This window comes from Xiphophorus couchianus, chromosome 24, assembly GCF_001444195.1.
Source record: "Xiphophorus couchianus chromosome 24, X_couchianus-1.0, whole genome shotgun sequence".
Taxonomy (NCBI): Eukaryota; Metazoa; Chordata; class Actinopteri; order Cyprinodontiformes; family Poeciliidae; genus Xiphophorus; species Xiphophorus couchianus.
In genome coordinates this window covers 1298869-1323348 of record NC_040251.1, presented here as the reverse complement: position 1 = coordinate 1323348, position 24480 = coordinate 1298869, and the positions used below count along the sequence as shown (strand labels likewise).

General features: G+C 41.0%; 3 protein-coding genes across 3 annotated transcripts; 2 read left to right on the top strand and 1 right to left on the bottom strand.

Moving 5' to 3' along the window:
- Positions 1 to 2976: 2976 nt before the first annotated feature.
- LOC114140196 (E3 ubiquitin/ISG15 ligase TRIM25-like) lies at positions 2977 to 4801 on the top strand. The gene has a single exon (XM_028009907.1). It carries the CDS (start codon positions 2999 to 3001, stop codon positions 4337 to 4339), a length of 1341 nt encoding a protein of 446 aa, XP_027865708.1. The 5' UTR covers positions 2977 to 2998; the 3' UTR covers positions 4340 to 4801.
- A 6843-nt stretch (positions 4802 to 11644) lies between these two features.
- Positions 11645 to 16517, bottom strand: LOC114141249 (insulin receptor substrate 2-B-like). Its single transcript, XM_028011742.1, has 6 exons — positions 16125 to 16517; positions 14989 to 15454; positions 14583 to 14832; positions 13842 to 14091; positions 13230 to 13770; positions 11645 to 12302 (listed from the first exon to the last, which is right to left on the bottom strand). The coding sequence occupies exons 2-6, from the start codon at positions 15435 to 15437 to the stop codon at positions 11972 to 11974; spliced, it is 1821 nt and encodes a 606-aa protein (XP_027867543.1). The 5' UTR covers positions 15438 to 15454; positions 16125 to 16517; the 3' UTR covers positions 11645 to 11971.
- Positions 16518 to 17338: 821 nt separating this feature from the next.
- Positions 17339 to 22659, top strand: cyp4f3 (cytochrome P450, family 4, subfamily F, polypeptide 3). Its single transcript, XM_028011741.1, has 13 exons — positions 17339 to 17655; positions 17734 to 17878; positions 17973 to 18026; positions 18883 to 19010; positions 19395 to 19516; positions 19598 to 19744; positions 19984 to 20113; positions 20192 to 20258; positions 20606 to 20735; positions 21127 to 21260; positions 21422 to 21486; positions 21556 to 21638; positions 21719 to 22659. Exons 1-13 carry the CDS (start codon positions 17452 to 17454, stop codon positions 21936 to 21938), a joined length of 1629 nt encoding a protein of 542 aa, XP_027867542.1. The 5' UTR covers positions 17339 to 17451; the 3' UTR covers positions 21939 to 22659.
- The last annotated feature ends 1821 nt before the right edge of the window (positions 22660 to 24480 follow it).

The window sequence follows — 24480 nt, the reverse complement described above, 5'->3', positions numbered from 1 at the left end:
AAATTCATATTTATACGATTTGACTCTGTCTGATGACTGAATGCTTTTAAGCACCTTAACAGAATTTGGTCAACAGTGTTAGTAAGGCTGCTATTTTCCTCTTTGTCACTAGTTTTTATTGCATATTCAGTATGCTTACTTAGAAGAGGCTGGTGGTAATTTTTGAATGTAATACTTCTACAGAAAAAAAACCAAAAAACATTGCATTATGCATAGATCATTTAACTGGTCAAATCAAATCAAATTTTATTTGTATAGCACATTTCAAAGTGCTTTACATCATAACAAACACAGAAACAGAGTCATGCAACATAGAATCAACAATCAAAACATTATATTAAGTCAAGTGTCATCATTAAATTTGTAATTGATTATGTTTTAAATACAACTCTAAATGGGTGTGTTTTAGTCTAGATTTAAGGGCTCTAATAATGACCTGTTAGGAAATACTCTTACCAAACATGGTCTGTTGTTAATGAGTCAATCTAAACACTTATTAGACAATCATGAGATAAACTGAACAGATAAAATTGATGTTGGAAATAACATTTCACAAAAAAACAGAAAAAAGTAGTCAGATAACAACAATTCTTTCTTTATCAAGCAATGTAAGCAGTGACACAGCAATAGTCTATCAAGACGGAGAAATAAGAAATAATTTTACTACCTTTGTTCTCGTCCACGTAAGGAATTGTTATTCAGGTAGTTGGATGATCGGCTTTGCTAAAGCAGGAGTGGGTTCTCAAAGGCTTCAGCTGCTGCAGGTCTGCAGGGAGAAGTGCCCTCAGATGATGCAGCGTGCCACGTTCTACGCATTTTATACAGCATTTAGATTGCAACACGCAGATCATGATTGGTCACTAAATGATGTGCTGATCACTTGCTGTTTATCAAAGATAAAACTGTCACGCAGCTAAAACGGATGTAAAAATTAGGAAGTGCTATGACTGTGTTCTGAGGTAAAGAATTAAACAAGAAATGGTTGTTTGAAGAGGTGTCATACGGGTGTACAAGAATAACAAGTTAAAGTACCTTCAGCTAAATGAAAAACAACAAAATATGACAGAATTAAACACGTCGTAGTTCAGGAACAATCCTGGAGAAGCTTTGTCATCTCCCACTTCTAATATGGAAGCTGGGATATCCAGTTGTAGCTGAGGTGTTGACCTCTGACCTTTGGCAATAGTGTAACAAATAAGTTAGGTTTTAATAAAATATTTTTTAAAAATCAAGTACTAAAATAGTAAATGAATCAGGAAGATATTAAGAAAAATACTGCCTTCTGAAACCTTCAAATGGGGTCTGATTGAATTATTTTCCTTCCTGCATGGCATCTCTGATTGTTGGATTGTGTTTATTGTGACACAATAAAATTACACATAGTCAGTTTTCTAATGCAAATTCAGCACAAAACGTCACAAAACATTTGCGTTCCACCTTGCAGGTAAAAAAAAAAATCACTATTAGTTGAGCAGCTTTATGAGAATGTTGACTGACTGCAAACAAGAGCACCTATGTGTTTTCACTTGTGGGGAGGAGAACAAGTTTATGTAGCAGTCGCGTACAAGAATATCAGCAGAGCAGGAAGGGGGAATGAATCTAAATTTGGGCATAACCACAAATCTTGGGCATTAAGTTGTTCCCAAAACAGTTTTAAATTTGGTCACAACAACATCTGGACCTCAGGTCTAGGTTCCTCCAGAGTAGGAGTTTACCTGGATCACAGAGCAGGTCTTCTGTCCTGCTACAGCGCCTCTGAAACCATTCTCTGACTCCACAGAGTCCAGACGACGTTCACTCAGCCACTGCATGCCAGAGCTTGGGTTGAGAAGACTGGAGACTCTGCAGAGTTCTGTAAACCCAAATAGATTTTCTCTCTGATTGTTGCCCAGGGTTCATTGCTCTAATGTTTCTGCTCTACTGTTCTGTTTATCTTTATTTTTCTTATTGATATGTATTTCTCCTTGTCTGTGTTACTGGAGCGATAAAGGATATATCTGATGTTTCCTTTCATTCTTATATGACACAAATTTTTCTCCCAATGAAAATCTAAACTTCTCTGGCCTTTAACAGTTTTTCTTTAATAATTGTATTATTGTATTTGGTTGTTGATTTTGTTGTTTAAATCAGTTGCGATTAAAGTGAACTGAGCTTCCTTATCTATTCTTACTTGTGAAAACAACTCAAAACTGATGCTGTTTTTCCTCTAGAGTCTATGGATTTAGATTGGAAAATAAATGTGTGGTTTTCTGTCTCTTTAAATTGCTTCAATAAAACTACTTGATTACACAGATTTCACCTGAATGCAGCATCAACTGACATCTACAATAATCGACAGAAGATGGCGCTGTTGTTGTGGTGATAGTGATGAAGAGAAGGTTAAAGTTTTCCCACTGTTAGGCTGATGATGATTGAGCTTTGAAACTGTGAGCAAGGTTGGAGACGTGTCAGAAAACATAGAAGGGCCAGTCAGATGTTGAACCTTAAAATAAATGATTCTTTAAAAACTAAAAGCAGAAATAGACCTTTGTCAAACATGTTTGGCTGCAGAATCTCCGTGTGAAAGTTTCCAGGTTTATAAAAATATGCATTATGAGCAACACCAAACTAACCATAAATGAATATGAAGCAACCATTGACGCTCTGTGTCCTACTGCACAAATATTGCGGTTACGAAACAGGCAACAAATTTCCTTGAGCAACCAAACATTTGGTTCCTTTAGCAGCAATCATTCTTTTATTTTATTATCTGATCCTAGCTTTGGTGACTTAGTTGTTTTGAACTGAAAAGTGTAGTGAAGCCGGTTAAATATTAAACTGTATTTATGTTAATAGCCCTCTTCTTCCTGGAATCAAAGCCTCAAATCACTCCCTCTGCCCAATCTCTAGAAGAAGCTGATTGGCTGCAGCCTCTGCATTGACATGTCAGATCAGAACTCAAAACAGTTTCTGTTTGCAGAAAATGAAACTAACACAGTCAGTGTGACTGAGAGGAGAAATGGAGCAGCAGGCAGTTCAGCTAGACAGAGAAACTTTCTCCTGTTCCATCTGTCTAGATCTACTGAAGGATCCGGTGACTATTCCCTGTGGACACAGCTACTGTATGAACTGTATTACAAACTTCTGGGATGAAGGTGAGAAAAAGAAAAGCTACCACTGTCCTCAGTGCAGACAGACCTTCACACAGAGGCCTGTCCTGCAGAAGAACACCATGCTAGCAGCTTTACTGGAACAGCTGAAGAAGACTGGACTTCAAGCTGCTCCTGCTGACCACTGTTATGCTGGACCTGAAGATGTGGCCTGTGATGTCTGTACTGGGAGAAAACTGAAAGCCGTCAAGTCCTGTTTAGCCTGTCCGGCCTCTTACTGTGAGAAACACCTTCAGCCTCATTATGATTCAATTCCTTTAAAGAAACACAAGCTGGTGGAGCCGTCCAAGAACCTTCAGGAGAACATTTGCTCTAAGCATGATGAGGTGATGAAGATGTTCTGTCGAACGGATCAGAAGTGTATCTGTTATCTCTGCCCTGTGGATGATCATAAAGGCCACAACACAGTATCAGCTGCAGCAGAAAGGACTGAGAGACAGAACGAGCTACAGGGGAGACGAAGTATCATCCAGCAGATGATCCAAGGCAAGGATACAGATGTAAAACTGCTTCAACAGGAGACGAAGGCCATCAATCGCTCTGCTGATAAAACAGTGGAGAACTGTGAGAAGATCTTCACCCAGCTGATCTGTCTCCTCCAGAAAAGAAGCTCTGATGTGAAGCAGCAGATCAGATCCCAGCAGGAAACTGAAGTGAGTCGAGTCAAAGATCTTCAGGAGAAGCTGGAGCAGGAGATCACTGAGCTGAAGAGGAAAGACGCTGAGCTGGAGCAGCTCTCACACACAGAGGATCACACCCATTTTCTACACAGCTACCCCTCACTGTCAGTACTGAGTGAGACTAGCCATATATCCATCATCAAGGTTCGTCCTCTGAGACACTTTGAGGATGTGACAGCAGCTGTGACAAAGCTCCGAGATAAACTACAGGACATCCTGAAGGACTCATGGACAAACATCTCCCTGTTGGTAACTGATGTGAATGTTTTACTGTCAGAACCAGAACTAAAACCAAAGAGCAGAGCTGGATTCTTAAAATATTCATGTCAAATCATTAGGGATCCAAATATAGAAAATGATAACCTGTTGCTGTCAAAGAGGAACAGGAAAGTGAAAGCAATTAATCATCATGAGTCTTATCCTAGTTATCAGCACTATCCTAATCAGCTTCATCCTAATCAAACAGACAATTTCACAGGATGGTGTCAGGATGGTGATCAGTCTGACTGATCGTTGTTACTGGGAAGTGGAGTGGAGCGGACAACAGGTTTTTGTAGCAGTCTCTTACAAGAATATTAAGAGCGTAGGAAGTGAACGTAATGACGATTCATGGGCATTAGAGTGTTCCCAAAACAGTTTTAAATTTGTTACCAACAACTCATGGTTCACTGTCTCAGGTCTAGTTTCCTCCAGAGTCGGAGTGTACCTGGATCGCGGAGCAGGACTTCTGCACTTCTACAGTGTCTCTGAAACCATGACTCTCCTCCACAGAGTTCAGACCACATTCACTGAACCACTACATGCTGGAGTTTATGTTTGCGACGCTGGAGACTCTGTAGAGTTCATTAAACCAAAGTAGAGTTTTTCTTTGATTGTTGATCAATTGTTGTTCCATATAACACAGTAGGAGTGTAACAGGTAAACCTTCTATGGATGCAAATGTGACTAAAAACCCACCTGTTTATTATTGTATTTGAAACGTAATAAATTACCAATTTATTGATGGAACTTGACTTAATGTCGTGTTTTGATTGTTGATTCTATGTTGCATTGTGTTTCTGTGTTTGATATGATGTAAAGCACTTTGAAATGCCTTGCTGCTGAAATGTGCTATACAAATAAAACTTGATTGATTGATTGATTGATTGATTGATTGATTGATTGATTGATTTACTCTGATGTCTCTGCTCTGTTGTTCTGTTCATCTGTATTTTTCTGATTGATATGCAAGTCTTTTTGTTCCAAGAGCGATAAAGGATATCTCTGATTATGTTTTCTTTCATTCTCATGACACTGAAATATTTCTCCCCATGAACTATTTCAATAATAGCTTTGCTTTAATATTTGTATTGTTGCAGTTGGTTGTTGTTCTTGCTCCTGTTTAAATCAGTTGAGATTGAAGTGCTTTTGTTTTCTTTCTTGTATTCCAAAGAAGAAACAGAAACTGACATCAACTAAGAACTGACACTATTTTCTTATCAATTATTTCGATGTAAATCAAAAAATCAATGTTGGCTGTTCTGTCTCTTTGCCTTTCTTCAATAAAACAACTTGATTACAGAGAAATTTGGAAAGGTTTTGTTTCATCATTATAATAAATTGAACATTTTGTCATGTAAGATGTAGAAACATTTCCTTCAGAGTGTGTCATGTGACACTAGAGAAGATCAGAAAAATACTCCATTATTACTCGGTTACTATTATGGCTCATTAGTTTAATCTGTGATTTAATCAGCTGTTAGTGATGTAATCAGATTACCCATAAATGTAAACAAAGCATTTAATCGTAATCTGCAGTTATTATCTACCAGGTAAAACAGGGTTGAAAAGAAACTGATGTGCATCAAATAATGTTAATTTAAAGAAAAAAATGAAGAATAAAAGAAAGAATATGAAGTTTCTCTCAATTCTGTAAAGAATCTGCGGAACAATAAAACACTGAACTGCACAAGACTCTAAACTTGAGAAAAAATGGTGTCTAGATACTGATTTGTGTTACTGCTGTCTATAATCTAATCTCATGTATTTCCATATTTGTTACTGGTGGTACTGCTCTAGAAATGTGGAATAAAATTGTTCATACTTGGTAAGTCTACAGAAACTCATGTTGTGGTCACCATCCTCTGACCTCAACCCTATTGAGAATCTTTGGAGTTTAATCAAGCAGAAGATCTGAATGCAGTTCATATCGAACCAGCAGCTCTAGGAAGGTTTTCTGACATCCTGCAGAGAAATTCAAGCAGAAACTTTCCACAAACTCACAAGTTCAATGGATCAAGAATTGTGCTGTGATATCAAAGAAGGTTCTATGTTAACATGGAACTCTGTCTGTTAAGATGTTTTTGATTGAAATAGCTTTTGATTTTAGTACATGTGACCACTTAATGCTGCACATTCAAAGAATGACCGTTTGCAGTTCTTTATAATCCATAAAATGTTTAGAAAATTTGCTGTGCATAATAATTTGGAACAGTGCATTTTGAGCTTTTTATTTTTGAAAAAAAATAAATACTGTTCTCATGGGGAGCTTTGTTCAGTAAAATTTGATTTATACTGAAATAGTTCATGACTTGAAAATTATACTGACCATCATTTGCATTGACCATTTAAGAAAATCAAAGAAAATATCACTTGCATAATAATTTAAAACATGGTGTATAGATGGTATATGTTTCCTTCCCTTCCTATAAGTTTCCTTTTTATTAATTAGAATCCTTTGGGGGATTTTTTTTTGTTTCTTTGGCCCCAAAAACTATGATAATTTCACTCTGATCGTAAATTGCTTTATTTTTCATATTTTTAATCATAAAAATTAAGCTAAAAAATGTTTCCTTTTTCAAATCTGATTTCAAATAAGTAAGAATTTTAAGTTGCTGGAAACGAAAACAACTGCTGATCTCAAGCTTCAAGAGTCATATAACAAATTAATTGTTTTTAATTTAATCATTCATTGTGAGAGGTTTGAGCAACCTCACAGGTACATCCTTATTTGGTAGCACACGAAAACCACAACAAATGTATTGGTTAGTTAGAAAGCTCCCCCAGATTCTTAGACATTAATGAACAGAAAGAGGACAAGTGAAGGAATGTCTGGTTGCTGAAGTCACAGTTCTCTTTGACTTCTGAAAACAGATTTTTTTTTCTTCCTTTGTTTCCGTTTCATCTGTCTATACTTTGCTTTAATTCAAGTAAAATATTTGTTTAGCAGAACAACCATTTACTGCAGTTACACCTACAATTAAGTTTCTTGATGACTCCTGTTGCAAAGTAGCTCAAGCTCAGTCAAGTTAGTTGAGACCATCTTTTTTGAATTTACAATTAAACTGTTAATAGAAAGATTTTCTGTCCACATCTGAGGCTTTAAATTAAATACCATATTAAGAAATATCTAAGACCACACACTGCATCAATAGCTTGAACAACTGAGTGATTGGTTGATTTATTCAGAGGTACAGTGACATTAAACTTTTTTGGAAAAAAAGTATTTTTAGTAGTAGTCTCTCTACGCTGTACTTTTACTTAACTAGTAATATTTTGCTCCTCCATGGGCTGCCACCTTATCGTGGTGGAGGGGTTTGAGTGCCCCAACGATCCTAGGAGCTATGCTGTCTGGGGCTTCATGCCCCTGGTAGGGTCACCCAAGGCAGACAGGTCCTAGGTGAGGGACCAGACAAAGTGCAGCCCGAAGACCCCAATGATGAAAGAAAACCTTGGACTTGGTGTTCCCTCGCCCGGACGTGGGTCACCGGGGCCCCACTCTGGAGCCAGGCCTGGAGGGGGGGCACGATGGCGAGCGTCTGGTGGCCGGGCTTTTACCCATGGAGCCCGGCCGGGCTCAGCCCGAAGAGGAAACATGGGCCCCCCCTCCCATGGGCCCACCACCCGTGGGAGGGGCCAAAGGGGTCGGGTGCACTGTGTGATGGGTGGCGGCCAAGGGAGGGGACCCTGGCGGTCCGATCCTCGGTTGCAGAAACTGGCTCTTGGGACGTGGAATGTCACCTCTCTGGTGGGGAAGGAGCCGGAGCTAGTGCGTGAGGTCGAGAGGTTCCGGCTAGAAATAGTCGGTCTCACCTCGACGCATGGCTCTGGTTCTGGAACCAGTCTCCTTGAGAGGGGCTGGACATACTTCCACTCTGGAGTTGCCCAGGGAGAGAGACGTCGGGCAGGAGTGGGCATACTTGTTGCTCCCCATCTCGGCGCCTGTACGTTGGGGTTTACCCCGGTGAATGAGAGGGTAGCATCCCTCCGCCTACGGGTGGGGGGACGGGTTCTGACTGTCGTTTGTGCTTACGGGCCGAACGACAGTTCAGATTACCCACCCTTTTTGGAGTCCTTAGAGGGGGTACTGGAGAGTGCTCCTCCTGGGGACTCCCTTGTTCTGCTGGGGGACTTCAACGCTCACGTGGGCAACGACAGTGAGACCTGGAGGGGCGTGGTTGGGAGGAACGGCCCATCCGACCTGAACTCGAGCGGTGTTCTGTTGCTGGACTTCTGTGCTCGCCATGGATTGTCCATAACGAACACCATGTTCAAGCATAAGGGTGTCCATATGTGCACTTGGCACCAGGACACCCTAGGCCGCAGTTCGATGATCGACTTTGTCATCGTTTCATCGGATCTGCGGCCGTATGTCTTGGACACTCGGGTGAAGAGAGGTGCGGAGCTGTCCACTGACCACTACCTGGTGGTGAGTTGGCTCCGGTGGTGGGGGCGAAAGCCGGTCAGACCTGGCAGGCCCAAACGTGTTGTGAGGGTCTGCTGGGAACGTCTGGCGGAATCCCCTGTGAGACGGAGCTTTAACTCCCATCTCCGGCAAAACTTCGAACACGTCCCGGGGGAGGTGGGGGACATGGAGTCTGAGTGGACCGTGTTCCGTGCCTCCATTGTCGAGGCGGCCGATCGGAGCTGTGGCCGCAAGGTTGTCGGTGCCTGTCGCGGCGGCAACCCTCGAACCCGTTGGTGGACACCTTCGGTGAGGGATGCCGTCAGGCTGAAGAAGGAGTCCTATCGAGCCTTTTTGGCCTGTGGGACTCCGGAAGCAGCTAATGGGTACCGGCGGGCGAAGCGGCATGCGGCTCGGGCGGTTTGCGAGGCAAAAACTCGGGCGTGGGAGGAGTTTGGAGAGGCCATGGAGAAAGACTTCCGCACGGCTTCGAGGCGATTCTGGTCCGCCATCCGGCGTCTCAGGGGGGGGAAGCGGTGCAGCACCAACACTCTTTATAGTGGGGATGGTGTGCTGCTGACCTCTACTCGGGACGTTGTGGGCCGGTGGGCAGAGTACTTCGAAGACCTCCTCAATCCCACCAACATGCCTTCCACTGAGGAAGCAGAGCCTGGGGACTCTGGGTTGGGCTCTCCAATCTCTGGGGGCGAGGTCGCCGAGGTGGTTAAAAAGCTCCTCGGTGGCAAGGCCCCGGGGGTGGATGAGATCCACCCGGAGTTCCTTAAGGCTCTGGATGTTGTAGGGTTGTGTTGGTTGACGCGACTCTGCAATATCGCATGGACATCGGGGGCAGTTCCCCTGGACTGGCAGACTGGGGTGGTGGTCCCCCTGTTCAAAAAGGGGGACCGGAGGGTGTGCTCCAATTATAGAGGGGTCACACTCTTAAGCCTCCCTGGCAAGGTCTATTCAGGGGTCCTGGAGAGGAGGGTCCGTCGGATAGTCGAACCTCGGATTCAGGAAGAGCAGTGTGGTTTTCGTCCTGGTCGTGGAACACTGGACCAGCTCTACACCCTCAGCAGGGTCCTGGAGGGTGCATGGGAGTTCGCCCAACCAGTCTACATGTGTTTTGTGGACTTGGAGAAGGCGTTCGACCGTGTCCCTCGGGGAGCCCTGTGGGGGGTTCTCCGGGAGTATGGGGTACCGGGCCCTTTGATACGGGCTGTCAGGTCCCTGTATGACCAGTGTCAGAGTCTGGTCCGCATTGCCGGCAGTAAGTCGGACTCGTTTCCGGTGAGAGTTGGACTCCGCCAGGGCTGCCCTTTGTCACCGATTCTGTTCATCACTTTCATGGACAGAATTTCTAGGCGCAGCCAAGGTGTTGAGAGGATCCGATTTGGTGGCCTTAGGATCTCATCTCTACTTTTTGCAGACGATGTGGTCCTTTTGGCTTCATCAGATCGTGATCTGCAGCTCTCGCTGGATCGGTTCGCAGCCGAGTGTGAAGCGGCCGGGATGGGGATCAGTGCCTCCAAATCCGAGGCCATGGTCTTGAGCCGGAAAAGGGTAGAGTGCCTTCTCCGGGTCAGGGGGGGTGTCCTGCCCCAAGTGGAGGAGTTTAAGTATCTCGGGATCTTGTTCACGAATGGGGGAAGAAGGGAGCGGGAGATCGACAGGCGGATTGGCGCAGCGTCTGCTGTCAAGCGGGCGCTGTACCGGTCCGTCGTGGTGAAGAGAGAGCTGAGCCAAAAAGCGAAGCTCTCGATTTACCGGTCGATCTACGTTCCCACCCTCATCTATGGTCATGAGCTTTGGGTCATGACCGAAAGAACGAGATCGCGGATACAAGCGGCCGAAATGGGTTTTCTCCGTAGGGTGGCTGGGCTCTCCCTTAGAGATAGGGTGAGAAGCTCAGTCATCCGGGAGGGACTCAGAGTAGAGCCGCTGCTCCTTCACATCGAGAGGAGCCAGTTGAGGTGGCTTGGGCATCTGGTCAGGATGCCTCCTGGACGCCTCCCTGGTGAGGTGTTCCGGGCACGTCCCACCGGGAGGAGGCCCCGGGGAAGACCCAGGACACGCTGGAGGGACTATGTCTCTCGGCTGGCCTGGGAACGCCTCGGGATTCCCCCGGAGGAGCTAGAAGAAGTGGCTGGGGAGAGGGAAGTCTGGGCCTCCCTTCTGAAGCTGCTACCCCCGCGACCCGACCTCGGATAAGCGGAAGAAAATGGATGGATGGATGGATGGATAGTAATATTTTGTAAAGTATTTCTACTCGAGTGAAGTTTCTGGATTTTCCACCCAGAGCAACTTTCCTGAATGAAGAAGAAAATGAATGTGATACAGACCAACACTTAGACTGAGACTCTTTATGCACAAACATCATTATTGTAATGTTATTTATTGTTTAACCTTGTTGTGCTAATTGGCACTGCAAGTACTCTATTCTGTTTTAATATACAGTATATTTGCATGACCAATTATATTAGTTACACTGGGTTATTTTTTTCTTGAAAAAACTCTATGCCTGAATGTTATTTTTAATCATGCATTTTGTTTTCATGTATGCCTATAAAGAAAGTTTTGCATAACTTTACTGTTTCTGTATGATGACATGTTTAAATATTAAGTCAAATGATCCAATCAGTTTCTTAGTACTTGAGTGACCACTTTATGTTTTACGTGAGTAAAAATATGTTGAAGACATACATGAGCACAGTTTTGGGGAACTCTGCCCACCTCTGATTATATTCATTGTGTGGTAAACATTTAAAACAGAACTGATTAAATGTCACAAAGCGTGCCAACACAGCTAAAAAAAAACAAAACAAAAAAAAAACGCTAACGTCTTGCAGCTTTTCTGAGAAGGAACCAAGAAATGCCTTAAAAAGAACCAGAGGTGTGAACTCAGTGTATACTCAGCATGATGCAGCTAAATTCATACAGTTCTCTTTTGAGAACCCAACAACTACGACCTTTTATAAAAGGTTTTAGTTTTTATACCTTTTATAAAAGGTTTTTTGATGCATTTTTTTGCATCAAAAAAATTATAGAAATTCTACTGATCTTTTCCTTAGTTTATGTCTTTAACGTTACACTATTAATGACAAAAACAATTAAGAATCAAATTATAAAAAAAAGTAATCCCAAGACATTTAGAACAGTCAAAAAGGCAACTTTATTTTTTTTCTCCTTAATAGCACTGAAACAATTCAAGTATGCAACGATCTCTAAACCCCAATCATCTTTGAGCATGTGATTCTCAAAACATTTGTGCACCGTTCAAGTGTTAAAGTGCAGAAACACCAGATGCACATCATTCTTTTAAACCATTACAGCCACATCCTCACTTTCCTCTTGTAGGTGGTGATAACGGACCCCCTTTCAGTGGACCAACACTTTACAGAGCATCTAACCCCAACATTTACTATAATTTAACTACTAAACACTTATAGTTATAGATAGAAACATAATTACTCCAACACTCAAGATCTCTCCCCAGTTTGAAAGCAAGAAAGAAGACATGTTGGCAGCCAGTTTCTTCTGACCCGCTCCTGTTCAGGTTGAGGGCGACTGAACTGGCCTGTATCAACGTTTGGACTGGACTGTGGAACCTTTTTCATTTGTGATCCACTCAACAGAAATGGAGGAATCAGCAAAGACCGATCAAAGTCCTGATCCTGCCGTGGCTGGGCAGAAAAGTTGGTTTCTATTGGCAACGGGACGTTTTCTGGAGACCCCGGGCAGCATGGCTGACTGACCTCACTGCTCTGAAGGCGTGAAGGATGCAGAGGAGAGAAGCTGTCATAGGTGGAGCTGTGAGGACAGAGAAGATAGAGTTAAAACCTTAAATTAAAATGATCACAAACATGATTAAGTCATTTAAACATGTAAGGTTTGTATTTGTCAAATTGTTCCTTCTTGTGAATAATGGCAAGGAACAGTCATGTAAAAAAATGGACACCTGCTTGGTTTAAAAGTAAAAATGGAAAAAATCATGTAGGGGGGAATCCCATCAGGTCACTAAAGAAAGTTTGTCCTGTTTGAAAAGCAGACATTTAGTTTGTTGCTGACTGTGGAAGTGAGTTAAGGCCATGGAGAGATAAAAGAATCTGCATGAGGCCTTCAGAGAACAACTGGAGCAGCTTTTCAGTCTGATGAAGTTTAAAAAGGTCTCAAATTATATTTAAAATCCATCATTCCAAAGAAAACAGTCACCTGGTGACTTTGTTCATGTAGTAATAATTTTTCCCCACATTACTACAACTTCTTACACATTATGATGAGAACTTTCTCAAATTATGACTTTTTCCTCATCTATGACTTTGTCTTACAACTTGTATTATAATTTTTGTCTGGTATTATTACATTTTCTGCCATTATTACTTTTTTCCTCTCTACAATTACTACGACTTTCTCTTATTTAAACTTTTCCTGGTATCTTTCTAACTTTTTTCACATACAATACTTACCTCTTGTATTATTATGATTTGCTACTCATGTTAAAATTATCCTGGTAATATTTTGACTTTTTTCTAATTACGACTTTTTCTCGCAATATTGACTCTATTCTCGTAATACATCTTTAGTGTGATACATTATTCTCTCAATATCATGACTTTTCTCTTGTAAATAAGTGTTTTTTTTCTTAGCCTGTCCCTAATAATTCCTCATAGATTACACTGATATGTGGCCATTTCAAAATAAAAAAACTTATTTACTGAGGCTTCCTAATTAATTTACCTGCTGAATGACGTCTGAAGAGAAGAGGACGATGAAGAGGAGCAGTATTCTGGCCGGTTGAGTTTTTGTGGACTCTCCATGACAACATAATCATCCTGAGGTAACTCAGACAAGCTGTGTCTGACAATCGGGGACATCATCATGTATCCGAGCCCTTCTTCCTTCTCAGCCAACTCCCAGCTCTGCATTGTGCAGCTTTTGGTTTCCGGCGCAGGGCTCTGCTGGCATCTAGCAGGGCTCAGGTGCGACGTGAAGCTCAGAGAGGATTCAGACTGTGTGTCTTCTAGTTTTTGAGCTCTTCTGTGACGCTGTGCAGGACTAGTTTGGGTCTCAGAGTTTCTGGGATGAAGAACCCGAGGTGTAAGAGTTCTCACATTAGCCGACTTGTTTCTCTGTTTGCGGCGGCAGCGCTTTGAGGCCAGAAGGGCTGGCTGTTGATTGGGACTGGATGTCAGAGATCTGGTGAAGTCTGGAAGAGCTCGTAGGGATCTCACGGTCTCCCGAACCGACTCGTGGATGTGTTGGGCCAGAACTGGGTTTCCTGAAAAACCAATCAGGAAAATCAAAAATGTTTCATTTAAAGCAGAACTTTTTAATGTGGCGCCCAATTACCTTCTTCTCTAGCCTCCATCCAGATTTCTCCAGGACCATGAGGCGCCGACCTGCCCAGCTCCAAAAAGAAAAAGCCATCCAGGTGTCCAAAGCGGCGGACACTCAGCAAAGGTATCGTAACTGATGGCAAGTCATTACTGGACCCCAGCCGGACCAGAACGAGTGTTGATGCAGAGAGGCAGAGACGGTTCTCCCCTGTGAACGGTTTGGAGGAGCCCAGGCCTCTGGGCTTCACCATGACGGGCCAAACCTTAGACGAAGACGACAGCAGCAAGAGCCAAATGACGCAGCGATAGACGAAGAGTACGAGTAGAAGAAGAGACTCTCTTCAGTGAATGGCTATAGAACCGTGTCACAAATGTGAGTTTGGATTCACAAAATGAGGTGTAGAGTCCAAGATTTGGATCTCTCTGAAATTAATTTTAAAAAATTGATTGATTATAGCTTGATGGATGGATGGGCAGACAGATAGGCTCATGGATTTTTGGGAAAATAAACATATTGATCATAGCGATAGATGATATATAGACAGATGGCTTTAGAGATGGATGGATTGATGGATTGATGGAACAAACAGATGCATAGATGCAACTTTTGAACAATGAAAATTGGAAAGTCTGTTTTCAGTCTTAGTCTAATTTTCCAAAACCTGCGATCTGGATAATTAAACCCAGACTTTTCCAAACTCTGCAGCATCCCTGCTTTCACCTGGACAGTTCAAAGTAAAACATCCCATCCTACCTCTTTGAAGAACGCTGCAGGCGGTAGGGTGCAATACCCATCATCGTCTTCATCAAACCCTTCTTCATGCTCCTCATCTCTTTGCTCTTCCTCCATCAGCCTCTTTATGGCCAGGTACCAATCCTCCTGTTGCTGCTGCTCCTCCATCACAAGCACCAGAGTCTGATCCTGGTCATACAGCGCCACCGTGTGGCCTTTTTGGGAACTGCCATTCCGACTCACACCAAGACAGCGATGAAGGAAAATGACCCTGAGAGAGAAGATTTTGATCAGTTTCAGTCAAATCCAACAGAAATATGACCACAATAAGTTCAAATACAGAATGTTAAGCCTGTACCAACAATGGTTTTTTACACTGTGATAGCGCTATCCTGTTAGCAAAATGGTTGCAGTTATTCCCACCAACCCTTGCTTGCTGGTTCCAAACAGAGCGGCCTTCCCAGCAGACTTCTCCATTGCAGCGAACTTCTCTTGGTTCTTGTACCACTCTAGTCTGCTCAGACCAGTGTGACTTCCCGTTCGCAGGACGAAATATCTCCTGTGGCTCCGCTCCAGCTTCCCCAGATAACCTTCTTTCACCACGTCACCCTGCAGCCCTGAGGCGGCCATTAAAGCACCGGTCAGGGGGCCCAGCGGTATTGGGGTCTCTCTGGTGCAGAACAGCTCCTCAAAGCAGCGGGACGAAGGCGATTCGTTTGAGTCCTCGTCTTCATCCTGCTCTGCGTGACGATTCTTCAGGTGAAACTGCAAAGGAGATTCACCTGCGCGAGTGAGGCTGCAGTGATGTGACGACTGAGGGGTGCATGGAGGCTCTACAAATCCCCTTTTGACAGAACTGTCATGCCCCTCCGCCATTTTCCTATGTTTAAAGTCTGCAACATAAAGACAGCGAAATTAAAACCTTAAATACTAAAAGGAGGGTTATTTTGCAACACAATGAAGTCTTAAATTTGATGCTTTGCTATAATTTATATATTTGAAAGAAAATTGTGACAAAAGCCACTCATCTTTTTGGCACTGTAAAATTTTATAAATAAATAAATAAATGATCTGATCTTTTGAAACGTTGACCTAAAATATTCATATGAAAATTAACCATATTTTGATTATTTATGTTTATATAGTACCACATCTTTATGGCAAGAAATAAAATATTTTTTTAATTATTGCCAATATCAGATACTGAAATGAGTCAGTGATTGTGTCTGTCTTTATGTAGTCGAATGGCATATATAAACTTATTCAACTTGGTATAAATTAGTTCTTAAATTACGTAAAACAGCACATAAAAATACAAATGACTGGAACGTTCAACTTAATATGAGTATGAAAAGTCAGGGTAATAAATTAAAATGAATATTATAAGTTGCAAAACATACAAGTTGCTGAAATAAATACAATGTTTAAATAATATTTGATTTATTTATCTTGTTGGTTTTGTTAGTATTTGTGCGCCATGTAGCCACTTAGCTAAAAACATTAAACAGCTTGGTAGCGTTTTTTCACGTCACAGCAATATTTTTTATCTCGGTATAAACTTACCTGAAAGTGGAAGACGTCAACATTACGTTCTGTCAACAAACTCTGAACCCAGTCGCCCGTTTTTCACGTTATTGGTTTTCTTTTCTCTCAGAAGGACCATCAAATCCGAGCAGAAATTATTTCCAGCCTAGTTTTCGGTTCAGATTCTGCGTCTCACAGGTGCAACAGGCGGCAATCAGTGCGGCCTTCAGGAGCGCCTCGTAAAAATAACACTTCGGCTGAGAAACGGATAATTCAGACATTCAAACTATTAAAAATTAACTTATTTAAAGCTCTATGACCGTAGGAATTGAGCTTTAAAATTTTAAACCTCCTAGTTTTAATATTTAAAGGCAGGAGACGAGCCTGACGTAGCTTCCGGATTTAAAGTGAAGTACTGTATTTGCTGCCTTCTCCACCTGTTGGGAGATGTTTGTGGACCAGCTGAGGTCAGTATAGATTTGGGCTCCAACAACACAAAGACTTGAGGAAGTTCTAAAATGTAGAACACGGTTCAACACAGCAAGGTACGCCTAAAAGAGTATCAGACGACCAACAGTGCTTTTTCTGCCTCTTTATTTATTTTTAGACAACTATCATTCAAAAAGTAGCTTGTAAATTGAGTTGAATGTGGTTATGAGTTTTAGCCTAGAACTGAAGAAGTAGTTTTATATTTTCAAGAACTACAACCACATTCAGATCTTCAGCAACCTCAAGCTGATTTTCTTGCCCTGTATTCAGCCTAATTCATCTTCTTTTTATCGACGCCAAACAGCTTCTGTGTTCCTACTGACGAAAAGCATCCCCACAGCATAATGGTGTCACCACCATGTGGCCCCATTCTGTGATACTTTCCAACCACATAAAGCATTTTGAATATAGGTCAAATTAGTAGAGTTAGTCATCTGACTAAAGTACTTTCCATCATTTTTGCTGTGTCTCCTTCCTGAACTGTAGGTTTCTTTACAGTGTGACCTTAAAACAGATTCCCCCAAATCTCCTAGCTTGTTATTTAAAAGAAGAAAATGATAAAAGTGTAATTTTTCCTCCTTTTCCCAGTTTTGCACCTCTTATTGTTGGCCCATCGACTAACGTCTGTTTTTGCAATTAAGTTCACATCAACATGAAATCTCATGCAGTGAACATGATGAAAGTGACCGCATCTAACAGACAAAAGGAAGTGGGGCCATAACAATGTCAGCAACTGTTATGAAATACGCTCAACGTTGTGCGGAAGAAGTTCAGTTCCTGCTTGTTTCCAAATCAACAGGCTGTCAGCTGCCTCCGTCGGATCAGAACATCTGAGCACCGGGTGTTGTTTTTGTTTTTTCTGCTCCTGTGTCCCACCATGGCTGTCCTTCACAGGCTCCTGTCGCAGCTTTTCAGCTGGTCTGGGATCAGTTTCCTCCTGCAGCTGATGGGGACCGCGCTGCTGGCTGTGGTCGGAGTTTGGACGGCGAGGCTGCTGGTTCGTCACGCCTGGTACACTCACAGGTTGTCCTGCTTCCACAAGCCGCGGACGCATTCATGGCTGATTGGTCACCTCGGTCAGGTAAGGTTCAAAATCCAGCCTTCAGACATACAGCATTACTTAAAAAAAAAAAATTAAATAACCATATTAATATCTCAGATGCAGAGTACAGAGGAAGGTCTCCAACAGGTGGATGAATTGGTGCAGACCTACAAGCACTCCTGCTCCTGGTTCTTCGGGCCTTTCTACCACCTGGTCAGAGTCTTTCATCCTGACTATGTGAAGCCCCTGCTGATGGCGCCTGGTACGAACAAAAACCACGCAAAACACAGGAGATCCTTTCTCAATATGCAAAGCTCACGCTGGTATTTTCACTCCATATACCGTCCATCTTGAAGCCAACGTCACGATGAAGGATGAGTTTGTCTACGGGCATCTGCGACCGTGGCTGGGTGAGTCAGACATGTTGTATTAACACACGAAGAAAACTGAGTACACTGTAAAACCTAATTAGATCTCCTTACTGAAGAAATACGTTTTACATCACAACTGTTTAGTTTTTATTAAATTAACTGTTTAAGATTCACTTGTGTAATTTTAATGAGCGTAACTTATATTAACTTAACAAATCTAAGTATGATGTACTTAAACATCACCCAAAGCTTTTTTTTTTGTATGTTGTCACCTTTCTAAAATCATGTTTTTGCCAAAGGTGTTTTTTTTCTTTCTTTTTTTTTCATTTTTGGCAAAAAAAAAAGTTTTTATTTTAGGAAGGTAATGATATGTAAATAAACCCCAAAGCTTTCTGAAGATAATTTTTTTAACTTGAAACTACTTATGTAAAAAAAAAAAAAACTTATTTGATTGAAATGGTCTACTGTAACTTCAACAGATATGCGGAGCATTAATATTTGCTCACGTTTTTTTCTTTTTTTTACAGTAAATCAAACACGAGCGTTTGCGAGACTGCGCCCTCATGTGGAATAGTGTGGTCATGACAATGAACATACAACATACACTCACTGTGCAGTTTAATATATTCAAATGTAAATGACAAGGGGAAAAAGCCAATAGAAGCTGTACTGCTCTAAGAGTGGCTCATTCTTAATGAACTGACTGCATAGATGAAGTTTTGGAGTTTACCTGTTTGCCGTAATTTAATTGACTAAAATCGATTAAATTCACTCATCTTTTTAAGTTAAATTCAATGTTTCGATTTACAGTGTATAAATGTGAATATGGTGTTTTCTTTCCCAAATCTATTTATTACAGCATAAAATTGAGCTTAACCTGGTTTCTTTTTTACAGGTCGCAGTTTGTTGATAAGCAACGGAGAGGAGTGGTCTCGCAAGAGGCGACTGCTGACTCCGGCTTTTCATTTCGACATCCTTAAAAACTACATTCTGACGTTTAACTCTTCGACTAACACCATGCACGTAAGGCACACACTCAGAAACATGTATGTGCTGATTGGAAAACTTCACTGTTTGGATCCTCGTCACTGTTGGCGACTGTTCAGTGTAGAAAATAGAAATCAGTCCCAGAAACCATCATCAAAGCTGCGTAATTATCCATTTGCAAGCAAGAGTTATGGACTCTGGGTGAGAGATTAATGCAATGGGATTAAAAAAAAAACATTAACACGTTTAGACAAAACTTTATTTTAGGGGTGAAACGACTGATCAAATTAATCGGATTAATCGTCAAATAATTTAGTAATCAATTAACCATTACCTGGAGTATACAGGTTAAAAAAGACATTTGTTGAAAATATAATGCACTCAGAGGACCTTTTCCATGTCTTCTCATTTACTGTCCAGAATAAATGGCACCGCCTGCTGGCAGGAGGAACAACCAACATAGAGATGTTTGGCCATGTAACTCTCATGACCCTGGACAGCTTATTAAAATGCGCCTTCAGCTACCAGAGCAACTGTCAGGAGTGAGGACTTTACTATTTCACCCAAAATGTCTTGTAACTGTTCTGGATTTCTGCTTTGAAGAAGCACATGTTTGTTTTTAGGTCCACCAGTGAATATGTGTCCGCCATCGTGGAGCTCAGTGACCTGGTGATAGATCGCCGCCTTCGCATTTTGCACCACTGGGACTGGATCTACTGGAAAACGGAGCAAGGAAAGAGATTCAAGCGAGCATTAAGTGTGGTACACAGGTAGAATGTCATTCATGCAGCCGAGTTTAACATCTAGTAGGTAGGAGGAAATTCTGAAAATTAATCCAGATGACAGCTTAAATGTACTTTACTATCTGATTATAAAAGCTGGAGATATTATTTATACAATTCCATCACAGAGTATTTCCACAAAGCTTTACAAATAAACTTATTTATATATTTTCTATATAAATATTGTAATATATAGTGTATTTTGTAACCGCATGCTTACCTTGCAGGTTCACCAGGGATGTTGTGCAGAAGCGCCGTGCTCTCATTGACCAGCAGAGGGAGACGGAGACACTAACCACCATGACCACAGCGCAACAGAGAAAGAAAGATTTCGTGGACCTCATTCTGCTGTCAAAAGTGAACACAGAACGGACTATAAAATGAAATATGATAAATTAAACTTCAAGAAAATGAAAATAATTTCTATTAACACAGGATGAAGACGGACAAGGACTCACAGATGAGGAAATTCAGGCAGAAGCCAACACTTTCATGTTTGCAGGTGAGACGGTGTTTTTTCTAAACACCTCCCTCTGGAGCCACAAATGTGAACTGCAACTGTACAGCTCGAAACAGACTAAACTGATCAATTTAAAGTATCTTATCCATAGAGATGATAAACATTCTACCACTTGTATCTCTACGTTTACCTCTGATCTTATTTTAAAAGTATTTTGGATCAAATTATACTTAAATGCTGAGAAACAGACAATGCTGAAAACAGAAGCAGAAAAAAACAAATACCTTACAGCCAGTTGGAGCATAAGTCTGCATAATATTAGGAAAACATGCAATGAAGATATGACTTGTGATAAATAAAAACAGAAATCAGTCTCACTTTTCTCACAGGACATGATACGACTGCGAGCGCAATTTGCTGGACACTGTACAATTTAGCTCGCCATCCCCACTATCAGGAGAAATGCAGGCAGGAAGTGATGGAGCTGATGCAGGGACGAGATGGACATGAAATACAGTGGTTAGAAGATGCGCGCACACACACACACACACACACACACACTCCGCTGTGGAAAAGTAAAGATTTTTTTTTAACGATTTGTCCGATAACTGGACCCAAGAGTCACATTCCTGCAGAACAACAATGTGATGACACAAAAACATATTTGTGCAGTAGAATGGCCTAGTCAAAGTTCAGACTTGAAAATTGACTTGCCTTATAGCCAACCTGACTGTGTCTGAGTTATTTTAGTCACTAGATGTGCAAATCCAAAGATTTGCAGGTGTAGAAAACAAAAAAACCCTGAAATTCATGGGTGTAAAGTAACGAAATGTGAAAAATTTCAAAAGGTAAAAAATACTTTTCCAAGGCTGTAATTGTTTGTTACACTGACACACTTTTTAATTCAAAGGGAGGACCTGTCCAGCCTTCCTTTCACTACCATGTGCATCAAAGAGAGCCTCAGGCTGCACTCGCCTGTCCAGGCTGTAACCAGGAAGTACACCCAGGATGTGGCGTTGCCAGGAGACCTCACCGTACCACAGGGTGAGAAGCTTGGCCTTCTGGGACTTTTTACGATAGATACAGGATTTTACTTTACTTTTACTTACTTTATTTTACTTTAAGCTGTATCAGAAGCATCCTCCTTGTTATACATTTATTTTGTGCCAGTCCTAACTGGGAAGTGAAATCTGTTTTTCCCTAAGGTGTAATCTGTTTGGTCAGTCTTTACGGGACACACCACAACCCCGAAGTCTGGACAAACCCACATGTAAGAAAATTTAAATAAATATCCCCTCAAAATAGTTTTAAATTTGACACATTTTAATGTGCTTTAAAGGAGTTCGATCCTCTTCGCTTTGAGCCGACCAGCGCACAGAGTCGCTCCTCTCATGACTTCATCCCGTTCTCCTCCGGTCCCAGGTTAAGTTTTCTCGTGAAGAAAACAAGAATTTATGTATCGGAATGTATCAGTGGTGAATTTAATCCGTCTCTGCTCACAGGAACTGCATCGGACAGAAATTTGCCATGGCTGAGCTTCGAGTTGTCGTAGCGCTGACCCTGCTGAGGTTTCGTTTGACCCCGGGCGTTGACCCTGAAGCAGGGAGCGGCTCTGGGAAGGTGCGGCGTCTCCCCCAACTCGTCCTGCGCGCCGAGGGAGGCCTGTGGCTGCAGCTGGAAGCTCTGAATGAATCAAGCTTAGGGGAGCCGGAAAATAAATGATTTTTATTACAATGATGTGTCAGAACGTAAAACGCAAAAACACGGTGTAAGATTGCATATTGCATTTTAACCCGGGCTCTGCTTCAACCTGTTTTAAGATGTTTCATTCTGTTTTTTTTTTTTTTCAAATTGCTAATAAATATTAATGACATTGTAAATGCAAGATTGAAAACACAATTTAATTTATTTAACAAATACAGAAATGGCTTTTTCATAGATGTAATCATTTAGGTAATAAAAAATGAGTGATATTTCTAGCTGTTGGTATTTTTATAAGTAATAATAAAAAAAAAGTAAATTCTTGTTAACTAAATACTTTATTTTATATTTGCTATGCTTCATCAAGAACCAAAAGCAGCATAACCCAATAAATTAATAATCAGTTAATTGATTATTAGTTTGATTACTGAGGTACATTTGAAACAAATACATGAAATAAACATAAATATAAAACTTTGTATTTTAATTTTATTGGATAAACAACCAAATAATTTAATTTAGCAATAAATTATTATCCAAACTCCTTAGATGTTGAAGTCAGTATTTTTTTTTAGCACGATTTCTATAATTGCGTCATGTTTGTTGCTCCATAATAAGGATCAAAGGTAGTCATTGTAACAGTGATTTCCTTATTTATTTTATTATTTTGTATTTGTGACGATGTATTGAGAACCAAAAGTGTCAACATGCAATAAAATGACTGGTTTGATTTGGATTGTTACATTATTGTAAATTTTATCATGTAAATAAAACAGCAGAAAATGCAATCAATTAATAAAAAGTAATTATTATTTAAAGTGTATATATTTTACTAAATATGCAATTAGCTAATATAAATTACAAATGCTTAATGAAACGAATTACTTACACAGGAAGTTACATATAATGACACAAACTTATTAAGCTATTTTATATCAACTGTGGAAGGATTATACATGCTGATAAATTAGCTCCACATTTAGTACAATTTTGTGAATTACTAAAATAACTTGTGGCCTTTTTTAACATATTTAAGCGCAACACTTTTGTTTATTTAAAGTTTTTTAGCCGTACTAAGTTTTTGCAAACCTGCTCCATTATATTTTAGTCAGAACTTGCTGCAGCACCATATCAAATCACTGATACATAGATGGCTTTTCGAGAAACATGATCTGGCTAGAAGCTAATAAGACTAATAGTGACCCTCACATTATTGCTGGCTATTTCATTGATGCTGTGATGGAGCATTGTAGGAGCAGATTGTGCCTTTCTGTATTCTAAATGGTTTGGGTCACATGATCTGTCAGCTGTCTATTTAGGTAGCATGCGGTGTTGATGACAGGAGGTGTGTTCCACCCGAAAGGGGGAAACAATTTTTGACCGCAACGCAACACAACACAATATTAACGTGACGCAATGCTATTGAATGAATGCTGTGTGGATCGCTGGAACTATGTTAGAGGTGTTATTGACAACATGTTAGAGGAATGACTTGTTGTACAGAGGAAATAAGATGATGATTGCCGAGTCATGGAAATAAATGGATGAACTGGACTAACATCAAGGACGGCTCTCATTTCAATCAGCGGATAAGTGATCGGCGTGTCAACTTTACCCCGGTGTACCACCTCAGGGGCTTAAAGCTTTGGCTTAGCCTCTACAAGCATAATGAATTTCCACAAAAGATACGAATGGATCATGGCACAGAGAACACTTATGTGGCAGCGATGCAAAGATTTCTGCACAACACCGAGAATGAAAATGGTTTTGAATCTGTTATTCTCGGTCTGAGTACAAGAAATCAAAGGATAGAGCGATGGTGGTGCACTTTAAGAAGTTTTGGATGGACCATTTCGACCAGCTTAAAGCCGATGGCTATTTTGTTGACAGCTTTCTGGACAAATCACTGATCCAGTTTTGCTTCCTACAAACAATACAGGTACTATAAATTTACTTCTTGCTTTCAGCACACAAATTTGAAATAAGTTACAAATAATACAAAAGCATGAATTTGTTTTCTAACAACTATTTTCTTATTTTTTTCTCGTCTTTTTTTTTTATCAAACAGGTGGAGCTGGATCAAGTTGTCCATACATGGATTGACCATCGTATACGATCTACAAATAATCCTGGGGCTCCTCCTGGTCGTCCCACATTAATGCATGGTGTTCCCAACCTGTATGGGGTTCCAAACTTTTTACAGTGTGCTAATCTAACAAAGCTGGAAATATGTATAGAAGAATGTCGTTTCAAGGACTTTCCCTGTGATGTCGATGTATTTCACTTATGCACTGAACTCATGACTGAGCATAGACTGGTAATGACAGATGATGTGTATGAAATTACTAATCTTTATGTAAGACTCCGTCAAATGATCAGTGACAGGCTGAGGGAATAGTTTCTCTAAGTCACCCAGGTCCACAAAACATCTAACAAGTCAGATATTATGTCTATATGTCCTGTGTAAACACTGATTGTAAAACTAAAATGCATGAATGAGTTACAATTTGTTTCCATGGTTTACTTAAAAAGACTATACATTTTAGTTTCTGTCAGGTTTGAC